This window comes from Primulina huaijiensis, chromosome 5, assembly GCF_012295235.1.
Source record: "Primulina huaijiensis isolate GDHJ02 chromosome 5, ASM1229523v2, whole genome shotgun sequence".
Lineage (NCBI taxonomy): Eukaryota > Viridiplantae > Streptophyta > Magnoliopsida > Lamiales > Gesneriaceae > Primulina > Primulina huaijiensis.
Window position 1 is genome coordinate 2,675,331 of NC_133310.1, and position 23,991 is coordinate 2,699,321.

At 32.3% G+C, this 23,991-nt stretch overlaps 2 protein-coding genes and 1 long non-coding RNA gene across 4 annotated transcripts; all 3 read right to left on the minus strand.

The window, feature by feature from the left end:
* Positions 1–859: 859 nt before the first annotated feature.
* On the minus strand, positions 860–7,255 carry LOC140977442 (uncharacterized). Its single transcript, XM_073442189.1, has 7 exons — positions 7,221–7,255; positions 7,117–7,128; positions 6,860–6,896; positions 4,099–4,476; positions 1,736–2,077; positions 1,494–1,613; positions 860–1,396 (listed from the first exon to the last, which is right to left on the minus strand). The coding sequence occupies exons 1-7, from the start codon at positions 7,253–7,255 to the stop codon at positions 1,271–1,273; spliced, it is 1,050 nt and encodes a 349-aa protein (XP_073298290.1). The 3' UTR covers positions 860–1,270.
* A 2,525-nt stretch (positions 7,256–9,780) lies between these two features.
* On the minus strand, positions 9,781–14,675 carry LOC140976313 (uncharacterized). 2 transcript variants are annotated; one of them, XR_012175191.1, is made up of 3 exons: positions 14,247–14,577; positions 13,280–13,494; positions 9,781–12,546 (listed from the first exon to the last, which is right to left on the minus strand). It is a non-coding gene; the product is annotated as an uncharacterized lncRNA (long non-coding RNA). The 2 variants fall into 2 exon arrangements; XR_012175190.1 differs by lacking the exon at positions 9,781–12,546 and having other exon boundaries at positions 12,927–13,494; positions 14,247–14,675.
* A 3,918-nt stretch (positions 14,676–18,593) lies between these two features.
* LOC140977524 (uncharacterized) lies at positions 18,594–19,930 on the minus strand. The gene is made up of 2 exons (XM_073442269.1): positions 19,624–19,930; positions 18,594–19,535 (listed from the first exon to the last, which is right to left on the minus strand). Exons 1-2 carry the CDS (start codon positions 19,751–19,753, stop codon positions 18,682–18,684), a joined length of 984 nt encoding a protein of 327 aa, XP_073298370.1. The 5' UTR covers positions 19,754–19,930; the 3' UTR covers positions 18,594–18,681.
* Between the last annotated feature and the right edge of the window lie 4,061 nt (positions 19,931–23,991).

A 23,991-nucleotide genomic window follows, 5' to 3' on the forward strand; every position in this document is an offset into this window, starting at 1 on the left:
TCTTATTTGGGTCATCCATAAAAAAAATTACTTTTTATGTTAAGAGTATTACTTTTTATTGTGAATATCGATAGGATTGACCCGTCTCACAGATAAAGATTCGCGAGATCGTCTCACAAGAGACCTAATCTTATAAAAGTCGACTAATAGCTTGGTCTCTACTCATGGATCTTATATTTCAGGGTCCATAGATTTTAAAACCGAGTCAACTATCAACATTAAAAGCTAGTCAAAACACATTTTTTTTTAGGGAAAAAGCCTTTCTTAACTCGAGTTTTGGAATCAGTTTATTTTTGTAATTGAATTATACATAATCAATCAATACAAATATCACAAAAACTCATATGACCATCTCACATGTCAAATTTGTAAAACATATATTCGATCCGGCGTAATTCAAAAAAATATTATTTTTATATCAAAAATGTTATTATCCAAGATAGTTATGGATTGAACCAACCCGTCTCACAAAAAACTAATTTTATATGTATATAATTAAATTATATCGCCACCTATAGTTTGCAGTGAAAATATGTGGAATTTCTTATTTTCTGAAGAAACATTTATTATATATTTTAATTAAAAATGTAAATTTTATATTTCAAAGAACTAGCAAATGAAATTAAACTATTTTCCGAACAAGCATGCTTGTCATAGCGACAATTATTTAAATTTATTGCCTAAGTTGAGCTACAATAGATCCCATAAAGAACAGAGAAAATCTGACCAGGTAAATGCCTGAAAAAGAGTAGAAACTCTATTAAATGAGAGCCTAATTCTAAGGTTCATGAACCATGAGACAGTGAAATAAGACCGTATATATATGACAGATTGAGAGGGAACTATAAACGGTGGAATCAGTTCATACCAAGCGTAAACGAAATAGACAAAGTCCCAAACAAAGCAGCAATACCATGGATAATTAAAACTTCAGTCCACAAAATAAATCCAATGAATCCCAAGTGACAGTCATAATTCGTGAAACTGCTGGAGATAGTTTCTCCAGCTGCTCTAAAAGGTAGACTCCACCCAACAGAGATGGAACGAATCTACATAAAAATAACCATAATTTTTTAATTCCTTTTTTTTTTCAACTGCTCATGGTCTCAAAATGAGGAGTATGAAGGCAAAATCCAAAAGCAAAAAAAACATCCCAGTTTTCCAAGCCAAGACGTGCTTGCAAAATATGTCAATGCTCACCAAAAGTTCCAAGTTCTAATATTTTCTCAAGTAGCTGTGACAGAAGCTCATCACATAATAACCAGCTCCATCACAGATTGTCATCATATCCACCTGTTTCCATTTCATGATAAAAAAGGCCACCGTTCTGCAGTTGTCCATAAGAGGCGTCCAAGCCAAACATAGCATTAGCTCCATGGTAATAATTATCATTTTCCTACGTTTCAAGGTTAAAGTATAAGGATGGAACGTGTAAAAAGAGGAATACTGAGTGGAGTTCTTTTACAATTTAAAAACCAAGTTACTGGTCTCACCATCTGAACCAGATTCAGAAAACTGTCTGCCATATTTGATTCTTCTGGCACCACAGGTGGTTGACTTGAGAAGTCTGAGGCATACGCAGCATTAGATCCATGGTAATAATTATCATTTTCCTGTATTTCAAGTTTAATTTATTAATGTTAAAGGAAAATAAATAAAACGAATAATAAAATACAGGAATGATATCTATGGGAATTCCGTTTAAAATTTGAAAAATCAAAATTAATGGTCTCACCATCTGAGCCACATTTAAAAAACCTTCAATCTCAGATTCTTTCAGAAGCAATGGTAGCTGACCAATGCAAGAAGCATAATGGGCCGCACCAGATAAATTGCCTCCTTGCATATTCTCATTAAAGTAGGATCCCACTCTGTCACACATTTGAAATTGTTCGGTTCCACAGACTGCAGCAGAGAAATTCACTGGAGCTACAAGACCATCTTTTTGCATAACTGAGAAATCAATTCCAGCTTCATTTATCTGTGTATAATGTGCTTGGACATTGGTGCTGGTGTTTATATCATTCCCCTCAAAACCAGGTAAGACAATGTTCTTTCCCTTGCCAATGAGATCAGCCTGCTAAGCACAATATACTTCAGCACATCTTCAAATCAATACATAAAAGTGGACGAAGTTTTATTTCACTCGCATTTAAAAATATGGAGATCTATCTTAATATTTCAAGTTGTGGCAACCACAGACTGAGAATTTGTTTGCCATAAGGAGCATCAAACAGTCGAATATTTGTAACAAAAAAAGAACAGAGGTGTATGCCAATGCACAGCATTTCAATACAATAACAAGGGATAAGCATAAACAAACAAATTTAAAGAATAATCATAAAAAAAAGAAGAAACCTGGGACCTCTTTCCCATAAATTTTGATTATAAGGGTTACAAAGTCAGAAATTTAATTTTCACCGACAAATCTCAATAGATCAGTGTCGCTGATAAACCACCAGAATCATAAAGATGTTAGTAAGAAGGACCTTCATGATTCATATGCAATTTTGGAAATACCTCAGAGCTGATGCAGTTAGGTGTGTAGATAATCTGATAAATTGTATGTCATCATTGGTACTTCACAGGATATTCCCTTTCCACGTTTGCATCCTCATCACCCAATTTTGAATAAATCTAGTCTTATGATATATCTGATTTGTTCAAGATCTGACCTATCAAGTACATGTTTGATATTCTTGCACTCAAAAGTGATGTAGATGTTATTTTTTGCGATGTTACTCCTACAATTTTGCTTTTATATACCACCTTTCAGTATTCTCCTTATTTCGTTCAAATGATGAGCATAAATTGAGACTTTCTCCATTTTTACCTCAGCCTACCAATCCGTCAGCATAATGATGTATTTGTTTCTATTATAGGCAATCAAAGCCTACCACAAAGCATTTGTCCCTAGTAGATACCTCAATGCTATCGTAAGGGCTACTGCAATAAAAACAAAATTAGAATTGTCTCTCACAAACTAGAAAATCCAAAACCGAAACCGAGGACTTATAGTTCGTTTTGCTTCCTAAATACAAGAAACTAGAATAACGTAAAACCATAGTTAAAACCATCATTTATTCATAAATTTAAGGTCCAGAAATATACATAGATGACTTAATTTATGTAATCAAATTGATTCGATCACTTCACTAGTCATACCTTTATTTTATTCTTGACGTTGATAGTTTAAATGAATAAATTTCATTTTAAACTGGTTCAAATCATAACATAATCGAAACCATATTTAGATGGTTCTGTTATGAATGTACCGCCTTTCACTGGAACTGGAACCATCAGTTTTAAAATCTTGGTCATGTTTACAAGAATCTATTTTCAGTGTATTAGTGTTAGTTTGGCAAACTAATCTAATTTCTTAGTTCCACGTCATACACTGGCTAAAGAAACTAATACATTTGGTTTTGGCTCACAACAAAATTGAGCATAAATGAACAAATATTATAACCACAACTGCTTAAAAATTTAAATTTGGCTCATTTTGGTTTATGCTTTGTTTAATCCAAAAAAAAAAAAAACCATATGATGCTTGGCACAGCACTACTAAAATATTACCGCACTAAAGCAGACCAGACAAAATCATGAACTCGTGGTTGGTAGTCCTAATCAAATGATTTAAGAATGAAGCTTCTTTCTAATATTTTAAAAAGGGATGCACATAAGGGGAAAAAACTGATGATTGACTGCATGATTACCATACAAATTAAAGTCTTATACCAGCTCACACCATTTATGTGGCTAGATGATCAAATTGGGTATACGTATGAAAAGACCCAAAAATGACGGTAAAAAAACAAACAAATTTGAAAATTCAAAACGAGTAATGATGCCATAGTCATGTGGTTGATCACATTCACGTGATTATATCATATGCAAACACATTGCATCTCTTTCATAGTTCATATTTTTATCTTTCTAAATGATACAGGTGGCCACGTTCACCACTTCATGGATGGCCGAGATGGGCCAGGATGAGGAAATAAAGGAACAAGAGGACAAAACAATCAAGTGCATATTCAACTAAAAGGATATGATGAGAACAAAAAACAAATCAAAGTTGATATAAAGTATAACTACCTCGAGATTTCCATTGTCATTCAAAAGCAACATAGTGTCATTCACATTGCAATCCACAAGCCAGGCTAATAAACGCTCAAGTTCGGCATCTGGTTCATCCACAAGAACCTGGCTGGTAGAAGGGCCCACTGAGGATAGTGGACAATAAGCAGAAGTGCTCCCAGGATCATTTATGCCTGGTTCAACTGAAAGGCTTTGCTTTTGAGGCAAAACTAATGCAAAAGTTGGACCATTACATTGAGAAGATATGATATGATTTTGAGCAATATTGATATCATCACTAGCCCAATCTGCCTCATCAAATAGGGCTCCAACACGTGAACCATTTCTTGGACCCAAACCGTTCTTCTTAAAGACTTTACAAAGCACATAATTGTCCTGCAAAAACGGCAGAACTTGAATAGGAATTTTATAACTTTCATATCAAACATATATCAAACAGGATGAGTGCCTAGAACTATCTAGCAGTTCATAATATAATTGAAGTGTTAGTAGTTTCATGTAGTTTATGATAATCACAACTTCGTTTGCAACATCGAAGAATAGAAAAAGCAACTGTAGTCAAGAGACAGTGTGAATGCAAGTCATTGAGTTTCATATAAATCAAGGCCTTATCGTGCATCAAAACAATCTTATTTGATTCCCAGAGACGCTTATGATCCCTAAAAATTAATACTTTAACCGGAAAACATGGTCTATTACTTCTATTGATAATCATACTTGACTTAGTTGGATTTATCTGATGATTTGAAAATTTTGAAGTTGAAAAATTATTCAAAGATTTCCACAATTTATGGTCGAAAAATAGTTTTAACCAAAATAAGTATTCCTCAAACTAATAATGGAGCTTCATCTTTAACAAATATTTGGGGAAATTTTCATAAATAAAAAGACATTGAACATCAATCCACTTGTGTGTTACTCCTCAACAAAATGGACTTCCTGAAAGAAAATCCGGCATCAACGCAAAGTTGCCCAAGCAATAATGTATTCTATGCATGTTCCAAAGTAATAATGTGAGAAGCTGTTCTAACATCATGTTATCTAATTAACAGGAAGCTAACATGTATTTTGAAATAGCCCCTAAAGAGTAAAAATGGTTTTTGTGAAAAATGCATTGATCTTAAGCTGAAAAATGCATTGTATTGGCCATGTGTCATGGACCCAATTATTGCCTAGATCCAAACAGCCCAAGAGTTACAAACTTTAGAAGAGTCTAGAAAGAGGGAAAGAAATAAAAATGTGAAAGAGGGGAGCTGTTATTCATTCTGTTTTTCTTGTTTGAGTGTTGAGACTAGCTTTTGCTAATGGAATTACGCAGATATATGAAATCTATTATCAAGAAACTTTTGCATAAGTTGCAAAAATAGACTCAATCTAAGTTCTTATGTCTCCAGCAATACACTTTGATTAGCCATTACACCAATAAGATGTGAAGAATGGCTTACTAAATGAAGACTCAGAATAAGTGTTCATAGAGTCACCACTAGGTTTTGAGAAGAAATATGGCACATATAAAGTATGTTGCTTAAAGAAAGCTCTTAATGGACTCAGCAGTCTCCCAGAGCTTAATATGAGTGATTTAGGAAGGTTTCAGAAGCCAGGGGTATTACCAATTCCAACAGGATCACGCATATTTGCAGATGCTCTAAAGTAGGGGATGATTGTCATCGCATTGATGAAATCATCTCCATTAGTGATGATCATGTTTAACTTAAAAGATCGAAAGAAGCGCTTGTTAATGAATTTGTGATCAAAGATCTAGGAGCATTGAAATACTTTTGTGCAGTGTAGAGTTTACACCATCCAGAGAAGATAAGCCTTCTGAAAGAGGGGCTTACTAGGCTGCAAAGCAACTGAGGCACCAGTTGATTGTAATGTGAAGCTCCAACAAGTCACGCCTAAAGAAGTAGAAGAGATCGGTACCAATGACTTGTTGTAAGACTGATCTATCTTTCACATACTTGCCCTGATATAGCTTTTGCAGTTGCCAATTTAAGCACTCCCAATGCCAAACACACATAATTTTTAGGTATTTGAAAAGAACTCCAGGAAAAGGTTTATTATTTTAAAAACATGGCAACCTCAAGCCACAGTTTGCATCGATGCAGATTGGACTGAAATGTCACTGATAGAGATCGGCTTCTAGCTATTGTACGTTTTTTAGGGGTAAATTGGTTACACGGGAAGCCAGAAGTAACTTGTGGTGGCTAGCTGTGTCGGGCTGAGTTTTGAGATCTTGCTCGAGGTGTTTGTGAGGCAATGCAGATCAAGAGATTATTGGAAAAATTAGGAGTCTCTCATTCTATGCCTATGAAAGTATTATGTGACAATTAAGCGACCATCTCCATCTCACATAACTCAGTTCTTCACAATGGTATGAAGCATGTCGAGATTCATAAGCACTTTTATCAAGGAAAACTGGATAATTATATGGCTCATATTCCAAGTACAAATAAGGTTGCAAATATTCTTACTAAAGGACTACCGTCAAGAGAATTCGAGTACTTCGTCCGGAATATTCAAGCTGTACAAATCTGTATTTTCAGTAAAATTAATCTAATATAATTAGCTTAAATTTAGCTTTCCTTTACAGTTCCTTTGTATATTTTTGAACACAAGGCATGCAAATTAATTTTATATTGCAATGAGAAATTGACAATCTTGATTTCTCCTTTCAACATTCTTTTTACAAAGCCGGTCAACTTAATTAAATTGTAAACTTTAAATATTTCAATCAGTAACTAGTTTGCCAACATACCTGAGCGCCTGTTGCCGCCAATTCTTCATCGAGGATCCTGTACTCATGAATAATCCAGTCAGTTCTTTTCACTACTGGTGCATGACCCAGGTGGAATACCAAGGTTTTCACAGTTCCAACAATTTTATCATTGTAAAAGACATTTCTGTCTTTTCCAGTAATTTTCCAATATCCATTATCTGTAGCACGCTTCACTCGGAATCCACTTGCATACTTCTTCTCTCTAGGGCAAAAGAAAAACCATTCCAGATCCTTACCTTTTAAACAAGCTTTATCTGCGAAGAACAAATAAACCATTACGACTCTAAAATTTGTTGACACGATAACAACAATTGGAATTGGGACTAAACAAACAATATACATGGCTGGCATGGATGATGGTGTGAGGGAGTCCATTTTGGACCTATTTAACTTCCCTTCTCGATTTGTGGGATGGATCATGGAGTGTGTCACAACAACCTCGTATTCTATATCTTTGAATGTACAGATTCATGGATTCTTTCTTGATCAATGGGGCCTCACACAAGGTGACCCGTTATCCTTTTTTCTGTTTACATTATGTATTGAAGTGTTATCGAGGTCTCTGAATCACGTCTTTATCCCCATCTTTTGAGTTCCACCCGAGATGCAGTAAGGTGGGTATTACACATCTTGCATATGCGAATGATTTACTTCTATTCTCAAAAAAGGGGATATCAACAGTGTTTCTATGACGATGGATTGCTTGAATCATTTTGGTAATAAGGCGGGGTTGACAGTAAATATGATGAAGTCTAACATATATATGGCTGGTATGACTGATAGTGTGAGAAAGTCCATTTCGGATATGACAGGTTTTAATGTTGGCCATTTTCTGTTTCGATACCTCGGTATTCCTCTTGCATCTAGGAAGATGTGCACTTCAGGTTATACTTGTGGATGCAATTGGGGCTAAAATTAGCTCCTAGCCAAGACACTCACTATCATATGTCGGGAAGATCGAATTAATTTGATCGGCACTTCAAGAGGTAGAATACTTCTGGTTATCTATTCTACCACTCACTTCTAATATCGTGGATGACATTTATAGGATTGTAGGAAGTTTGTGTGGCCCTCGAAGCAACCTCCTATCTCTTGGAACATGTTTTGTAGACCAAAGGAAGATGTGGGCATGGAGCTTAAAAATTTATTGGCTTGGAACTGCTTTGATTGCAAAAACGTTATGGAAGATTCATATGAAGAAGGATAGACTGTGGGTGAAATGGGTGACTGAGATCCATGTACGGTTTGGTGGTGTTTGGGAATGATATTGGAAAAAAGACGAGTTTAATCACTTATCTATTTCAGATATAGTTAGAGATTGAAAGTTTTTATAGTCTTGACGATAGTGTACTAGCGCTCTCAGATTTCGCGGATTACTCTTATAATATAAAAGTACTGTTTCCTATCAAAAAAAAAAAACAATGATGAATCAGCTGGTTATCTTTACTTGCATGTGATGTGTCGAAGAGAATCTGGAATGACATCAAAGAATGGCTGCGTAAAATCAAAGGATCTGCATCATCGGCTCAGAAAGTTTTCTGAGATGTCTATAGAGGTAATTCTGCATTGTACAAGTTGACATGCATTGCAATGGCAACATGCGTCTACAACATTTGGAATGCATGCAATCGAGCTATTTTTGAAAAAGAAATGCCGTGTCCCGAGGGTATCATTAGAAAATCAATATCTCTACTCTTCGATATTCGCTAAGTCATCTGGATATAAGCTCTTGATTGCATTATTGTTATTTATGATGTGTGTGGATATGATCATTTTTGCTTGTTTCTAGAACCGGGGTATGCCTTGTGTAGTTGGTGATGATATCATTGATTCTATTGGTTCAATATTTGCTTTCTCCCGGGTATGTCTGATGTACTTGTACAAAAATTTTTTACCTTATTTTAAGGGATGTTATTTTAAAAAAACAAACAATAAAATACTAAATAAGTATCAAAAGTTGAAACGGAGGTGGCCAAACCTCAAGCCTCCACCTCTAAATACAGTTTGATGCCTAGGAAAAAATAGGAAATAAATTGTAATTTTTAGGTAATTGTTTTTATATTTCTAGATTATTTACGTTTATCCTTTATAATTTAGAATTTATTTGGTGGTTGAATGGCACCGTTGGTGCGTCTCAGTTGTATTAGGGCTTCAACTGCACCATGTCCACCCTAGATTTTTAATATTAATAATATGGCATAATGATCTTTATTAAAAATAAAAGAAAATATCAAAATTAACATGCATCTTTCTTAGCATGTTCTACAAACAATAAAATTGACAATTATTGCGCCTACAAATTCATTCCCAGAAAATTAAGAAAATCTATTTAAATAAAACAACTCATCTGATAGAGTATAATTTTTCCTAGATTAAAACAGAGAAGTGCCACATAGAATGAAGGGGAAAACAACCATGTAATACATTTACCTGGAAGATCCCACGGAGCGAATTTATGAATGTTGATCTCTTAAATAACTTCAAAATGAAGCTTCTTTCCCATAACCTTTCTCTTGAGATAGTACATCACCAGCTCAACATCAGTTGGATGAAATCGAAAACCCGGGGGTAGGGTGAGGGACATCCTTGCCATTGAAAGAAGAGAAAAGAAGACACGGAATCCAACTTACTTAGACTTTCACAAAAAAAATTATCCTGCACTAAACTTTTATCTAACCTTTTTCCAAAAGAAAACACCCCTATGGCAATCAAAAACAAAGAAGAGAATAAAAGATTAAAATGTAAATACACCACAATTCCCTGGATGACAAACCTTCCACTAAACTACAAGAGTGATAGTCAGATCCAATGACAAAATAAAACATTGGTGGAGCATCAAAGCCCCTCTTGGTTCTTGAAATATAAAGTACTCCAGAGTAACCACTGATGCTTTTTGTTGGGATCAAAAGGCATACAGTGTGCAAAACAAGCCCTACCGTTTTCACAACATAGGTTTATAACGCAAAAACACCAATAAAACCCTCTTCAAATAAATAAAGACACATCATATGACTAAATTAAATAACAGATCACAAAATAAATGTTGTTTTGAAATACTACATTTGGAACTCGACTATAAGGACAAGAAGCCAAATCTAATCGTACACCCAAAACCATAGAAAGGCTTATGACAAGTGACCGATTCAACAAGAAAGCACAAGAAAACAAAACAAACTATTTTATAGCAAAAAATTGTTAAAAAAACAGACAAACAAACCTTGAAGGAAGCCCTGCACAGAAACAAAGAGGGGAAGGTGGATCAAAAAGTACTAAGGTATAGAAATCTTATGAATGGGAGAAGGAAATGAGAGTAAAATTATAGGTAGCATTGGATTTTAAATAGAAGATCACAGGAAAAGGGTTTAGAGAAAGCGAGAACCACAAGAAAATTTGCGATGACTTCTGGGAGAAGCTTGGCTTCTCATTGGTTGATTTATCCAATCCTTATACTTTTTATGCACAAGAAATTGAAATTATTAGTATTTGCGGATTTGAGTTCACTAGATTACAGCGAATTAATGACCTGCATTATGTCTTTTAGCGAGTTAGGTATATGCGTCGTAATTGATTATACAACTAGTTAGCGGTTAGCATATAGAAAGTACTTTTTTGGGAAAAAAAAAAACTAATAATAATACCTAGGTATAATTCTACACGGTAGTGTGTGCATGATTTTAGGGAAAAAAATAGTTGTGCAACAAAATCTACCCGTTTATGGTCATTGTTTAGTAGTCTACGCCATAGCAGTTACTTAACTCTTGTGAAAGATAGAAACATTCCATAATGTTTAGAAGACATGGAGTAGTAAATTTAGTGCTACCCTTTGTGATTTCCATTGCAAGGAACCAAATCCAGATAAAAAAGACATGCCTGCAATTACATTTTCATGTCATTGAATGCAAAATTTAGTGACACAAAGGAATCACTAGAATGCAGATAATAATAGAACAAAATAATATAAAGTAAATGTATGTGCATTTAAATAGAATTCTTAGCGTGTGGCCTTGAGTGCAGAAAAATTAAATTTTGGATGCCACTTCCAACCGTATTAGATTGAAAACGCTGGCATAGTTCAGCAAAAATTACAGAGCCTAGGAAACATTGTTAAACATGAGATATCAAAATATATTCAATCACTTACAAATATTATAACAGCATAGTAGTACATGAATAAAATAAAACAGGAATAATATTATCTTACAAATATTGAGAAGCCTTCTGATCTACCTTTGAATCCAGCTCATGATAAAATACACCGATACACTCTCAGTTTGAGAATGAGTTACAGAAAATACTCCCACCAAAAGAACGAACTTTTAACATAACAATCAAATATAACATTTTGACAAAATGTGAATCATTAAAATATGCAGATGGTATTTAAAAAGTAAATTTATGTTAAAAGCAACATCTATTTAGCATAGATGTGAATGCGACCAAAATTTCCAATACAGAAAAAAATTAACATGCATAAACTAAGATTGGTTTTAATAAAAACATATATGATATACTTTTATCAGTTTTACATAACATTTCCAATGAATTTTAGTGCATGTTAAAACTTATATAAATTTTCAAGAATTTTTCATCATACAAACATTTTTTTTAATCATTGAATGTATATACTGTATATAAGAATATATTCTGTCAGATTTACTTTAACTGTTATATTGTTCTTTCTATCTAATTAATAAGATATTGTTTTCTATCATTTTTTGGTGAATGCACAATATGTTGATTGGGTACATATATATCCAAATAAACAAATAGTTCATTACTTTTCTTAAAAAAAATATTAACATATCATTCACCAGCAGGAACATATGAAAAAGTAAATGTAAAATGATACATACTTTATTATCATATGATAAATATATATTAATCACAACATTTTTATCAATTGCTCTCGGAGTATCAACTATGTCACAGTCGGCCACATGAAATTTGGAGATTGCAGTGTCATACTCCGAAAATCCAACTCAAGACTCAGGTCCAGTTTACAGGAGTGAGGATTAAAATTCATTAAGCATAGCAACTAACATCTGCCAGTGTAATGAAACCAATTCAACATACTCAATCCATAAAGTTCATGCTAATTTAGTAGCCTCCGAAATATATGGCTTCTCAAACACTTTGCATACTAATTACTAAATGAAAGTCAAATTAGTGCAATACATAGAATAATGCATTGAATATTTGATCAACTATGGGGTACCGACCTTTGAAAACAATAATCTGATTGAACAGTTTGGTACCCAAAAAATGTGTTAGTTCCAATTCAAGCCACCAACATAGTAAAGGACAAAAGTAAATCAGAAAATCATACTCAACTATGAGCCAAATCTAACAGGAAACTTTCTGATAAACAATCATCGATTTATATCAAATGATGTTGACATCTGGAACTTAACATAAACAAGGACAACTTTCATTCTTAATTCTGTAATGAAACAGGAGCATACCTGGTATATCTCCTGGTAAGTAATGACCATTCCAAACAATAACGTGTGCCCAAATCAACATTTAAAAATCATTACACCATGAAGCAACCAATTCAAACCTCTTGGCCTACAAAGAGAGGACCACGGACCATGTGGACCGGGAGCAGCAGACTGGTCCCATTCCAGCAACACAGAGTTCACACGAGTCAACAAATGGACCGTAGTCTAAAAATAAACAAAGTTAGTCGAATGACGAAATGGCCTTCAGAACGCATCTATAATACTATATTAGAAAGACTAATCCTAACAAAATCTATAAACAAAAACATTCAAAATCTGAACATATTGTTTATAGTTTGAAATCACGGACACCATTCATAGAACTTAATTCCTTCCAGCTAAGGATATACCAATTTTTATTTGTGGACTCTCACAATGAAGTTGCTTCCGAAGAAATTAATGCTAGGATTTAACACGGAATAAGAACCACGTGCATGATATAAAAGTCCAGCCAAATCTCATCTTACTTCTAAACCCTTGTTAGATTGAGAAGATCCGTTTTTAAGATGTTCTCTTATAATTTTCCATTAAATAAAACTGCTAAATTCTTCAATAAGTGTGATCATTATTCAAAGTAATTTAATACAACTAATCACACCATTACATTAAAGGTCAGAAAAAAACTCAAAATGAGCGGAGTAAAATCAATTATTTGAATGTCCCACTACAGTTTCAAGAAAAGAAACTTCATTCCAGCCAGGTGAACAAATTTTCTTTAAACAGCAGAAAGTTTAGAATACAAAAAAGGGAATTTGTAAAGTGTTCTTTCATCAGATAAGCCTCCACATATCAGTTTTGCTGACGTAGTCATAATGCGTTGTTGAGAACTGTTGACTTTGACAATATCTTTGAACAAGACCAGTTACTGAGAATGTCTTTAGGAATTGTTGACTCTGACAACATCTTTTAAGCAGAACCATCGCTCTGTAATCACGAATCCTCAAGCATATCAATCTGCATATTCCCATCTCCATGTATGTCACGAACAGGAGATTAAAATTCCATCCGTGCTTGCTAAACTATCTCATATTTAAGAACCTCCAAGAGTAGTGATAATGAAGTGTCCCCAATGCATCCCAGCAGCTACTCATTGGAGAGAGGACACAGGATAAGCTGCTAACAGAGACCATAATTTTAGTGAAGGGAAGCACAAAACATAAAATAGTAAAATAAGAGCGAGGAAAAAGATTGAACATCTTAAACTGTTAAGATTGGAACTTGGATAATCCTCCCCCCTTGAGCTAGCTTTTGGGGTTGAGTTAGGTCCAAGTTCCAATCTTAACATGGTATCAGAGCTCAGGTTCCACCTTTATGTGTTGGACCACCCGTTCTGCCCATAGTTGGGTCATTTGCAACTTCACGCTCCAGATGTTCATTCCTGGACGTGAGAGGGGTGTGTTAATTGTCCCACATCGGTTGGATAAAATACCTAGGAGTTGTATATATGGGCTTGGACAATCCTCCCCTCTTGAGCTAGCTTTTGGGGTTGAGTTAGATCCAAGTTCCAATCTTAACATAAACTAAGATGAAACTGTTCCTCCCTGATTGTATTGTTCCCGGGAACGGAAACCAGAACCCGAGCAAAGCATATATTTTAAATCTGAAATCTATTCAATCTAACATCAACTAATGGCCTATTCATCTATACTTATTTCAGTTCGCTCATGCTATGAAGGAGATTTTTCCGTCATCCATCATCAAGCACAAATACTGTAGTACACGAATATTCACAATAACGCACACAAAACAATAATTTGTAAACATTTCTAGAACAAAAGTTTAAAATGCAACTGAATGCATTTCCATCATGAAGTTTCAGTGTTGATGTATCATTGATATATACAATTGCACAAAGAGTTGCGAACCTCGCTTCATGGTGCTCGTACAAGAAGACAGACTCAGAGAATTGGGCTAACCAATGCTTTCATCCATCGATAACTCGCGGGTGGTTCGGCGTAATATCAGAACCCTGCAAAGCCATGATGTTCAAATTCCATAAAATCCTTAAATTGAAATTCCAAAGCCAAACCCCTAAAACCGGTAATATGGAATAATTTCCTCTAATTTTGAGAGATACAAGTTGGGTTTGGGGGGGTTACATGCTTCAGGTTAGGGCTAGAAATGGCACATTGGGAAACTGGGGCCCTTAGACGACACCGATAATAGGGAATAATTTCCTCAATTAATCTCGTGTTTAATTATAAAAATAAATAAATAAAATTCTTACTCTTTACATGATTTTTAGTCATTAATTTAAGTAAAAAATAATAATCTATGATATATGTAAATGAAAAGAAAATTTAAAAACCTCATAATAAATCATTTCTTCCGTTCCCAATTATCGTAGTTAAAAAGCAAATTATGATTTTTTTAATTAAATCACAAATCTAATTACAATTTTAATCAATTAAACTAAACATATTATTATTATTATTATTATTATTATTATTATTATTAACCACTTTATATCCTATCCAATTTTTTAAAATAATGATCCTATAGATTATGAGACCTAACTACATTATACATCCAAAGAATAATGAGGTAAAATGGAACATCCACTTAAAATACCAAATTAAATACGGTTTCTCTAAGATATCGATTGGTTAGTTTGATGAGATAATTGAATTATTTGATACACGTCGATAAAAAAAACCGACAAATATGGATAATTATGTATAAATAAACATGTCAAAATAAGACTTGAAGAGATTTTTAGTAGGATAAGAAAGATAATTATAGAATTAAATATCTTAGTATCATCTGATATAGTTACTCTAAATATCTCACACTTAATAATATAGTATATATTCCCACCAACCATGTCTTTGTTTACACCGTTGAGGTGGTAGTTACTTATTGAAAATGATGAAACATATTAAAATTGTATATTTTTTAGGTGAGTGTGGACACAAAAATTGAAGGTTGATGTGTGTGTCCATATACTGTACTTACATTCTCAGTTGCTTCAATACTTTCAAAACAGCAAACCACATATGGGATTTTGTTGGTTTTTTCTCTTTTTCATTCTCTACATTTCTTTGTATCCTATTATTTCATCCGCGAATGAAAACTCAAACTTGATTCAAGAAACTTGCGAAAACACAAGTTCTGGATCTCTGCGTGTGAGTGAAGACATAAGTAAGTTAGAAAGACCCATATTGGTACAGTGAGAACAATAGTCGAATCTAGAGGGTTATAATTCCCCTCATAAGAATGAGAGCTATAAGGAAGTACTCTACTTCTTTTACACCATCATCATATGCACTAGCGAATATTGTTGTTAACGGCGACTGGGGTCTCTTATTTCCATAACCGACGACTTCCTTAATTTCTTCAATAAAATAAAACTTTCTTAAGCATGAAAACAAAAGAATTGGAGGGAACCTATGCAGACATAATAAGGATGTAGGTGAACCGAGCAGAGCTCGATATCCATCATGCAAGGATATGACTAAAACATTATACACAGAATCTGAAAAACAGCAATATGCCTGATGGTTTTCGCTAACCTTCATGAGTATGATATAGCTCAAAAGCAATGAAACAGATTAAAAACTTTACAATCTCATGCTACAAAATGTGCATCTCAAGTGATGAAACGACGACTTCAAATTTCAAGATAAACTAAAAAACAACGAAAACTGTGTGGAATAATTAAGCTGCAACTTCTATTGAGATTGGGCGAAGATCAAGCCAGTCCATAAATCTAGCTTAAGAATTCAGTCCCCTGTTTCGAGTTGAAGGGTGGGCTAAGCCTTGGTCACTGTGAGTTGCTGCTGAAAAATATAAATTTCTTGTTGGGATAATTGCATACATGGCCTTAGTGAAATCCCAAAATTGATGAAAACTTGTAAAAAAAATTATTTGTCATCTCCCCGTGTTTTCAAATTTCTAGCATAGGTATCCCTGAAAACACATACAAATAAAGATATGTGTGCTTAATATTTGAAAACATGATGAATTCATATATATATATTTTCATAAGATTGTTAGCAATCTCGGAATTTCACGAAGATAGTGTATGCAATTAACTATTTCTTGTTCAATTTTTAAAATTTTATTACCAGGGATCTTATCTCCTACTGGTAAACCATGCAATTTTACAGCGACCTAGTTAACTTTTTTTATTGATATGAGCCAAAAAGTCCTGATAGTTTTGTCATACTAAATTGTTTAAAATTTTGAAAAATCATCCTTACTTCTATCTTTAAGAAACTTAGGTAAAAGTAGAATAATAATTGGTCCTAGGCTCCTAGAAAAGGTTTATATCGATTTTGTTTACGCTGGATATATATTAAGGTAAATTCGGTTTTGTTCATGCTAACCACATGGATAATGTATTTATCTACTCAACATATGACACATGTATTGAGTAGATAAATCATGATCACTCATTCAACCATGATATATAGATGAGTTGTCATAATTCATCACTCGACATAAGTATCTTGTGATGAGTGGATGATGACAATATCCATATGAGTAACATTTATCACGTCGGTAAATTCATTGTACTTTCCATTTTTGCCGCGTCAGTCAATGAATCTACTCATTAATAAATATTTGCCGACAAGAAGTTGTAATTATCCACCTTTGTCCTGCTTTTTATATTTTGAACTTTATTTTATTTTCATAATTACCATGGCCACTCGCCATAATCACTGCTCTTACTTTGTCAATTACTAATAATTTATCAATGGATCCTTTCTTCCACTTTTCCGACATCGCATCCTGGTAATTTACCAAGTTTGGCCAGGTAAATTGCGTGTATAAATTTTATTGATACTTTTATAACTACTATATATTCAATTTAATTAAAAATATGCATAATAAAATACAAATAAATAATTATTAATTTATGTAAGGGGAAATTGCAATTTTCAGTCTTTATATTTATCTATTTGTAATTTTGATAAGTCATCAAATCAAATTTTGGTCTTTTTTTGGGTGAAATTTTAGTCATTTTTTTTTTATCGGAAGTGTTGATATGATACTGCACACGTAAGCACCCCATCGACTTCAATTCAGCACCATGACAGTTACTTATAAGCGCCACAAGGAAAAAAGGTCAATAAACTAAAATTTAACAATATAAAATATCAAAATTATAATTATAATAATAAATATATTTTGTAGTTTTTTATTGAAGCAATTATGAAAGAAGTGACCTTGTGAAAGTGATTCTTCGTTTTTATAAGAAACCCAAACCCGAAAACATCTTTCATTTCACGTTTCTATTTATTTTAATTTTAATTCTTTCTTGTGCCAATGGCAAAGAGGAAGCCTCTTGTTATGCACTCTCATAATTATAATATGTTGAAATTATCAAAACCAACATTGGGATCAAAGAAATAAAATAACAATTTTTTTTTTCAGGAATTGGAATAATAATAAGTTAATAACAATTATGGTTTATTGTTCCAAATATTAATTTAAGTAATTGATCTTGTATTATTTGTTAAACCAATTAGCGTCAATACTATCAATCAGCTTTGATTTAGTTATAAACTTATAAAAGGTATGATTCTAAATTCTATATAATACTCAATTGCAACAAAGACAATTACGACATTTACCATATTCTTTTCTACATCATACAAGAACATTAATAATTCTAAACCTTGGCTTCTTTTATATTAGTAGATTTTTTTGTAAGACAGTCTCACGGATCTTTATCCTGAAACGAGTCAATCATGCCCATATTTACAATAATAAGTAATAATTTTGGCATTAAAAGTAATACTTTTTCACGGAAGACCTAAATAGGAGATTCATCTCACAAAACTGACTCATAAGATCATATCACAAAAATTTTTTTGTATGTATAATGTCACAAAATCTATACATCAATTGGAGAATTTTACAATTCATCATTTTTATTTTTTTTCCAATTAATAATATCAATAATAATAAATAATAAAATATGTATATATATTTGTAGGTAGAGATTTAGTGCTTTAAGTAGAGGTACTTATATATATATATAAAATATTTTAAGTATTTAACCTTTCTAGAAACCCTTTTTCTCACAAGTATCACAAAGTTTTAATATTTTAAATATACATGCAATCTGAACAAGCCAAATGGCAGAGGAGTAAATAACATGAAAAAAATTTAAATGACGTAAGTACTGAGGTATGTATCTTGCTGTCCTCAGGTCAAACATGAACCGGATATATTTGGATTCATGATGGTCGTTACATCTGCGGTGAAAGTAATATTAACACTGTAATATCTCTTTATCTGATATATACATTGATGGTAGAATTAGGAATTCGTGTATTATCATGAATAAATTTAGCTAGGCATGTAGTCCCAAGCAACCTGATCGTCCATAGAGTTTACACTACAACCATTGTATAGTAGAGGAGAAGGCAATGGCAAAGAATCAATGAACTCAAAATCGAATAATGCAGTAATATTCCTGCAGTTATGATCCTCAAGATTTCCAGAGAGAGGTTCAGAAATATCGTTTTGCTGATGCGGTTGCAACTTTATTGGGTCATAATCTTGATCTGCTGCCTGTTTATGGAATGTCGACTCGGCGTTAATGTCGCTACGATGATGATCCCAATCATCAGTGTTAATGTTGTGGTCAATATTCAAGATTTCAAAGGGTGGATCTGATTTGGAGTAGTACAACATACAGTCAGCGGCAGAAGTAGTAGCATTATTAGTATTAGTATTAGTAGTAGTACTGGCACCACACGAGAAGAGCTGGGTAAATCTTGATGGGTGCTGCTGCTCATTGGATACTATAAATTTTGCAGTAGAAGGAGTATCCTTTGTGAAGTCAGAACACGAGCTTGATCTTGTATTAGGATCGGAATAATTGTTGTAAGGTTGTTGAGGATATCGACTTTTACTATTAGCAGTAGTAGAATTAGAAGAAGACGAGAGGAGATTGTGTGTGTTGGGATCAAAGCCTCGAGCAATGAGCTTTTTCTTGATGCAAGAATTCCAGAAATTCTTAACTTCGTTGTCGGTCCTGCCGGGCAAGTGCTTTGCTATTTGAGCCCATCTGTTGCCTAAGATCCTGTGCACATCTATGATTGTTGTTTCCTCTTGCTCGGTGAAGGATCCTCTCTTGAGGTCGGGTCTCAGGTAATTTATCCACCTCAACCTGCAACTCTTCCCGCACCTTTGCAACCCTGAACGCATACATAACATCTATATTGAACCAATCATTATAAATTTAATCAGTGGCTATCGCAACAAATTAATGATTGATACAATTACCCGCTAATCTTGGAATCGAACTCCAGCAAGCATGGCCGTGTTTAGTGATATGCGCGACTAGCTTTTCGTCCTCTTCGGGAGACCATAGTCCCCTCTTGACTCTCTGTTTATTGCAACACTGATGACCCATTCCTCAAGTTCTACTACCACAGCTTCACCAAAATCATCAGCAGGCATATCCACGCTTATTGCTGGCTAGTATTATTGGCTATTAACAACTATATATATCTGGGCATGGTGCATATACTTTATTTACTTATGCTACACTCATTACTGCAGGCCCCCCAGAGTTTGAGTGCTTCAGCGGCTAGCTTCTATGTTCCCCCATTGTCAATATATGTACGTGTATATAGTTTTGATATAATATACATCTACCAAACATACTTATAAGAGCACCGATGAGATGACATTCGTATATTGAATGTACTATTTTTCTATGTTTCGTCACATCTAATGAGTTAATGTCACCTCATTGGTGCTCATATAAATATGCACGGTAGATATTCAACATATGATATATATATATATACAGTTTTGATATCTTGCACATCTACCGTGCACACCTATGTGAGCACCGATGAGGTGTCACTCACCTATTTGATGTGATTAAATATAGAAAAATTGCGCATCCAATGGGTGAATGACACATCATCGGTGCTCACATAGGTGTGCACGGTAGGTGTGCAACATATCAAAACTGATATATATATATAAAATTAAGTATGAGATCTTTAGAGTAACTACCTTAAAAAATATCAAAATATTTAATTTCATAATTACACTTCTTACTTTTCTAAAAACCTGTTCAAGTCACTCCACATTTTACATAGAAAAAAATCTAAACAAAACTTCACTTTTAAATCGAACAACTTTTCTAAATTGAAAATAAATTTCGTGTTAATTGTTTAGTATTATTTGATCAAATTAAAAATAATAATAATACATGCAACGCGTGTGTATCTTTTACTAGTATATATATATATATATATGTGTGTGAGATAAAAAAAAATCAGTCATANATTATTTAAAATTATTGATATAATGAATATATTTAATTATTATATACGTTTTTATATCATTTGAGATTATATTCAAATAAGGATAACGATTCTGCCGTCAAATTGAATTATTTATCATTGTATTCGATATATTGATTCAGTAGAACTGTTACAAATAAAAAGAATAGAAAAATATATTAATAAATCATATATTATTTGTCTATCAAAATTTTAAAGGATAAACAAATATTTTTCAAAAAATAAAAAAAAATCATTTATTAGATGAAAAATTTTAATTATTTTTTAACATTTTAAAAAATATTTATACTAAAGTTTTAATTAAATAATAATGATCATGATGATGTGAATTGGCAATATACAAAAATTCACAATGATATTTTCCACTAAAAAGTTGAAATGTAATAGTATATAAATTTTTTATAGTTTATTTAATATTTTAAAGAGTATGAAGAACTAATAAATATATAAAAGTAATACAAAATTCAAAACCGTAATTAAAAATAAATGAAATGATACGATGAATTCGAACATTTACGAGAGTGTTATTTACACTACATTTATTTTAACTACATTTATTTTAAAATACACGTCATATTTATTTCTTTACTCTAAAATGTCTAATATGTTTTCAAATGATTTTTTTTAAATATTAATATAAACATAAAATGTCTTTTATATATTTAAATATAAAAAATATTTAAAATAATTCACAAAAACTCTTATGCCGTCTCATTAGTAAATTTGTGAGACATACATTCTACCTGATCAGACTCATGAAAAAATATTATTTTATGTCAAAATTATTATTATTTTAATTCAAGATGAGTCGACTCGTCTCGTGAATATAAATACGTGAAACAGTCTCACACGAAACTTAATCAAACTAACTTAGGTAAATTTATTTTTTTTGCCTTGAGAGTAGTTTTTCGTAAATATGTTGACACAGTTTAATTAGAATATTGATTTCTAATATTTTTTAAAGTATCGTAAAACATTATTATAAATAATTTTTTTCTTGAAAAATATATTGTAATGAATTTTAAAATATTTTGTTATTTTAAAATAATTTTTTATTTTTATTTACAATATTTATTTATTTAATTTAATGAATTACAAAAGAAATGTAAATACTTGTATAGTTCATAATTATTGTCCCCATTGTAGATTTAAGTTTCTCTAATTAATTCGTCTTTAGTGAAATAATAAATATTTGCACTTTTATAATTTAATGTGAATTATTACTTTAATTACATATATAAATATATTAATATATTTTTATTTAAAATCTATTTCAAAATAATAAATTTAAATAAATAAATGAGAAATAACGATGAATATTATTATTTTTAAATAATAAATTAATTAATGATACTGCAAATTGGAACATTATTAAATATAATAGTACTAATCCATATTTATTTACTTTTTTAGCATGACGTTTTTGGTGGGAACCAGGAATCTTCTATATATAGCAACAATTTCACTTTTATATATGTATAGATTTATAAATTCTTACAGTGAACTCCTATAGTAATTTAGGTTCGAGTTTTCATTGTACAATCGTGCAAGTGCGAGCTCGAGTTTGGGGCACGACAATCTTCCAATTTTTGACATCCTTTTAGTTGTTTTTCTTCTTGTGGACGTATAGGTAGGACATGGACAATAATTATTTAATAATCAATCATTTTCCGTGCGAATAAACCTCATTAAGGAAAGCCTATCATGAGACCAAGTTATTGCATAGACATTAATCCGAATTGTAGACAGATTTCAAACTTCATCCACACTCATCATTAATATCCTCATCTCAATCAAAATCCAAACTATACATGTACACAACATGTTTGTCAACAAGAAGTTGTTGTAGCTGGATGTGTACGTAAACGAATCAAGCTGGTTTGATGACTAAAAAAACCTGTCATTCATATTATATATTATCGAATTCAATACAAACTCGAATAAATTCGAACTATTTCGAACTGATTCGATCTTAAATTATTTTATTCGTTAATACACAAGCCGATTACGATGTTTAATAGTTTATTAATATTTGTAACTAAAAATATGAAATAAATATATTTCGAGTCTTTTGAGAATTTTATTTTCAAGTAATAATTCGAATAGATCGTAAACATGTTCGAATATTTTGAGACGAACTCGATCTAAAGTCGACAAAAATATATATTTAACTTTTTGAGCATCAAATTGAGCTCGAAATCGAAAACAAGCCTGAAATTTCTCTTGATATTCAACTCGATTAGATTCGTTTATCCTTAATTGAAGTTATCTACCTTTGTCTTTCTTTTTATATTTTAAATTTAGTTTATTTTCATAATTACCATAGCCACTAGCCGGGCCTAATTATAATTACTAAACTTCATTTTTCCAATTACTAATAATTTATTATCGAGCCTTCTTCCACTTTTCCCGCAAATGATCCTGCAGGTAATTTGCCGAATCTGGCCATGACTTATGTATAATTAATTGATACTTTTAGAACAACTAATATTGTTGTAAAATAAAACACAAATAATTATTAATTGAAGTAATTATGATCAATGGAGTGATCTTGTGAACGTGATTATTCATTTTTATAAGAAACCCATTATAAAAAAGAAAAAAAAAGAAAAAAAAAAAAAGAAACCCAGACCACCAGCTCATTCAACTCACAAAACCCAAGTCCAACGGCATCTTTAATTTCATTTCACGTTTCTATTTATTTATTTCTTTCTTTCTTGTGCCAATGGAAAAAGAGGAAAACTCAAATTATATATATTTTTTCATTATCTACCTATAAATATATATATACAGTCAGTCATTTGAGTCCAAATTATGAATTGAATCTTGTTATACCAACGACATTGTCCTATTAATAATAAATAAACATATAGGAAACATCTGTATCCGATAATTTTTAGGTTTGGAACGAGTTTATAGAATGGGCTCCTACCAAAATACAAAAACTCTTGTGATACGGTCTCACAGATCAATTTCGTGGGTCGAATCTCTTATTTGAGTCATCCATGAAAAAGTATTACTTTTTACGGTAAGAGTATTACTTTTTATTGTGAATATCGGTAGGGCTGATCCGTCTCACAGATAAAGATTCGTGAGATTGTCTCACAAGAGACTTACTCCCTACAAAAAAATAAAGTGCTTTCAAATTTTTTTTATTTATTTATAAGATCTTTTTTTTTTAAAAAAAAACATGTAGAGTATAAATGTCATCGATGTTCATTGTCACATTATAACATTTTTGGGTGACACATCATCATTTGTGGTGCCATGTCAACACTCCGATGAAAACACATTAAAATAAAAAATTATAGCAATTATTTGACTAAGACTT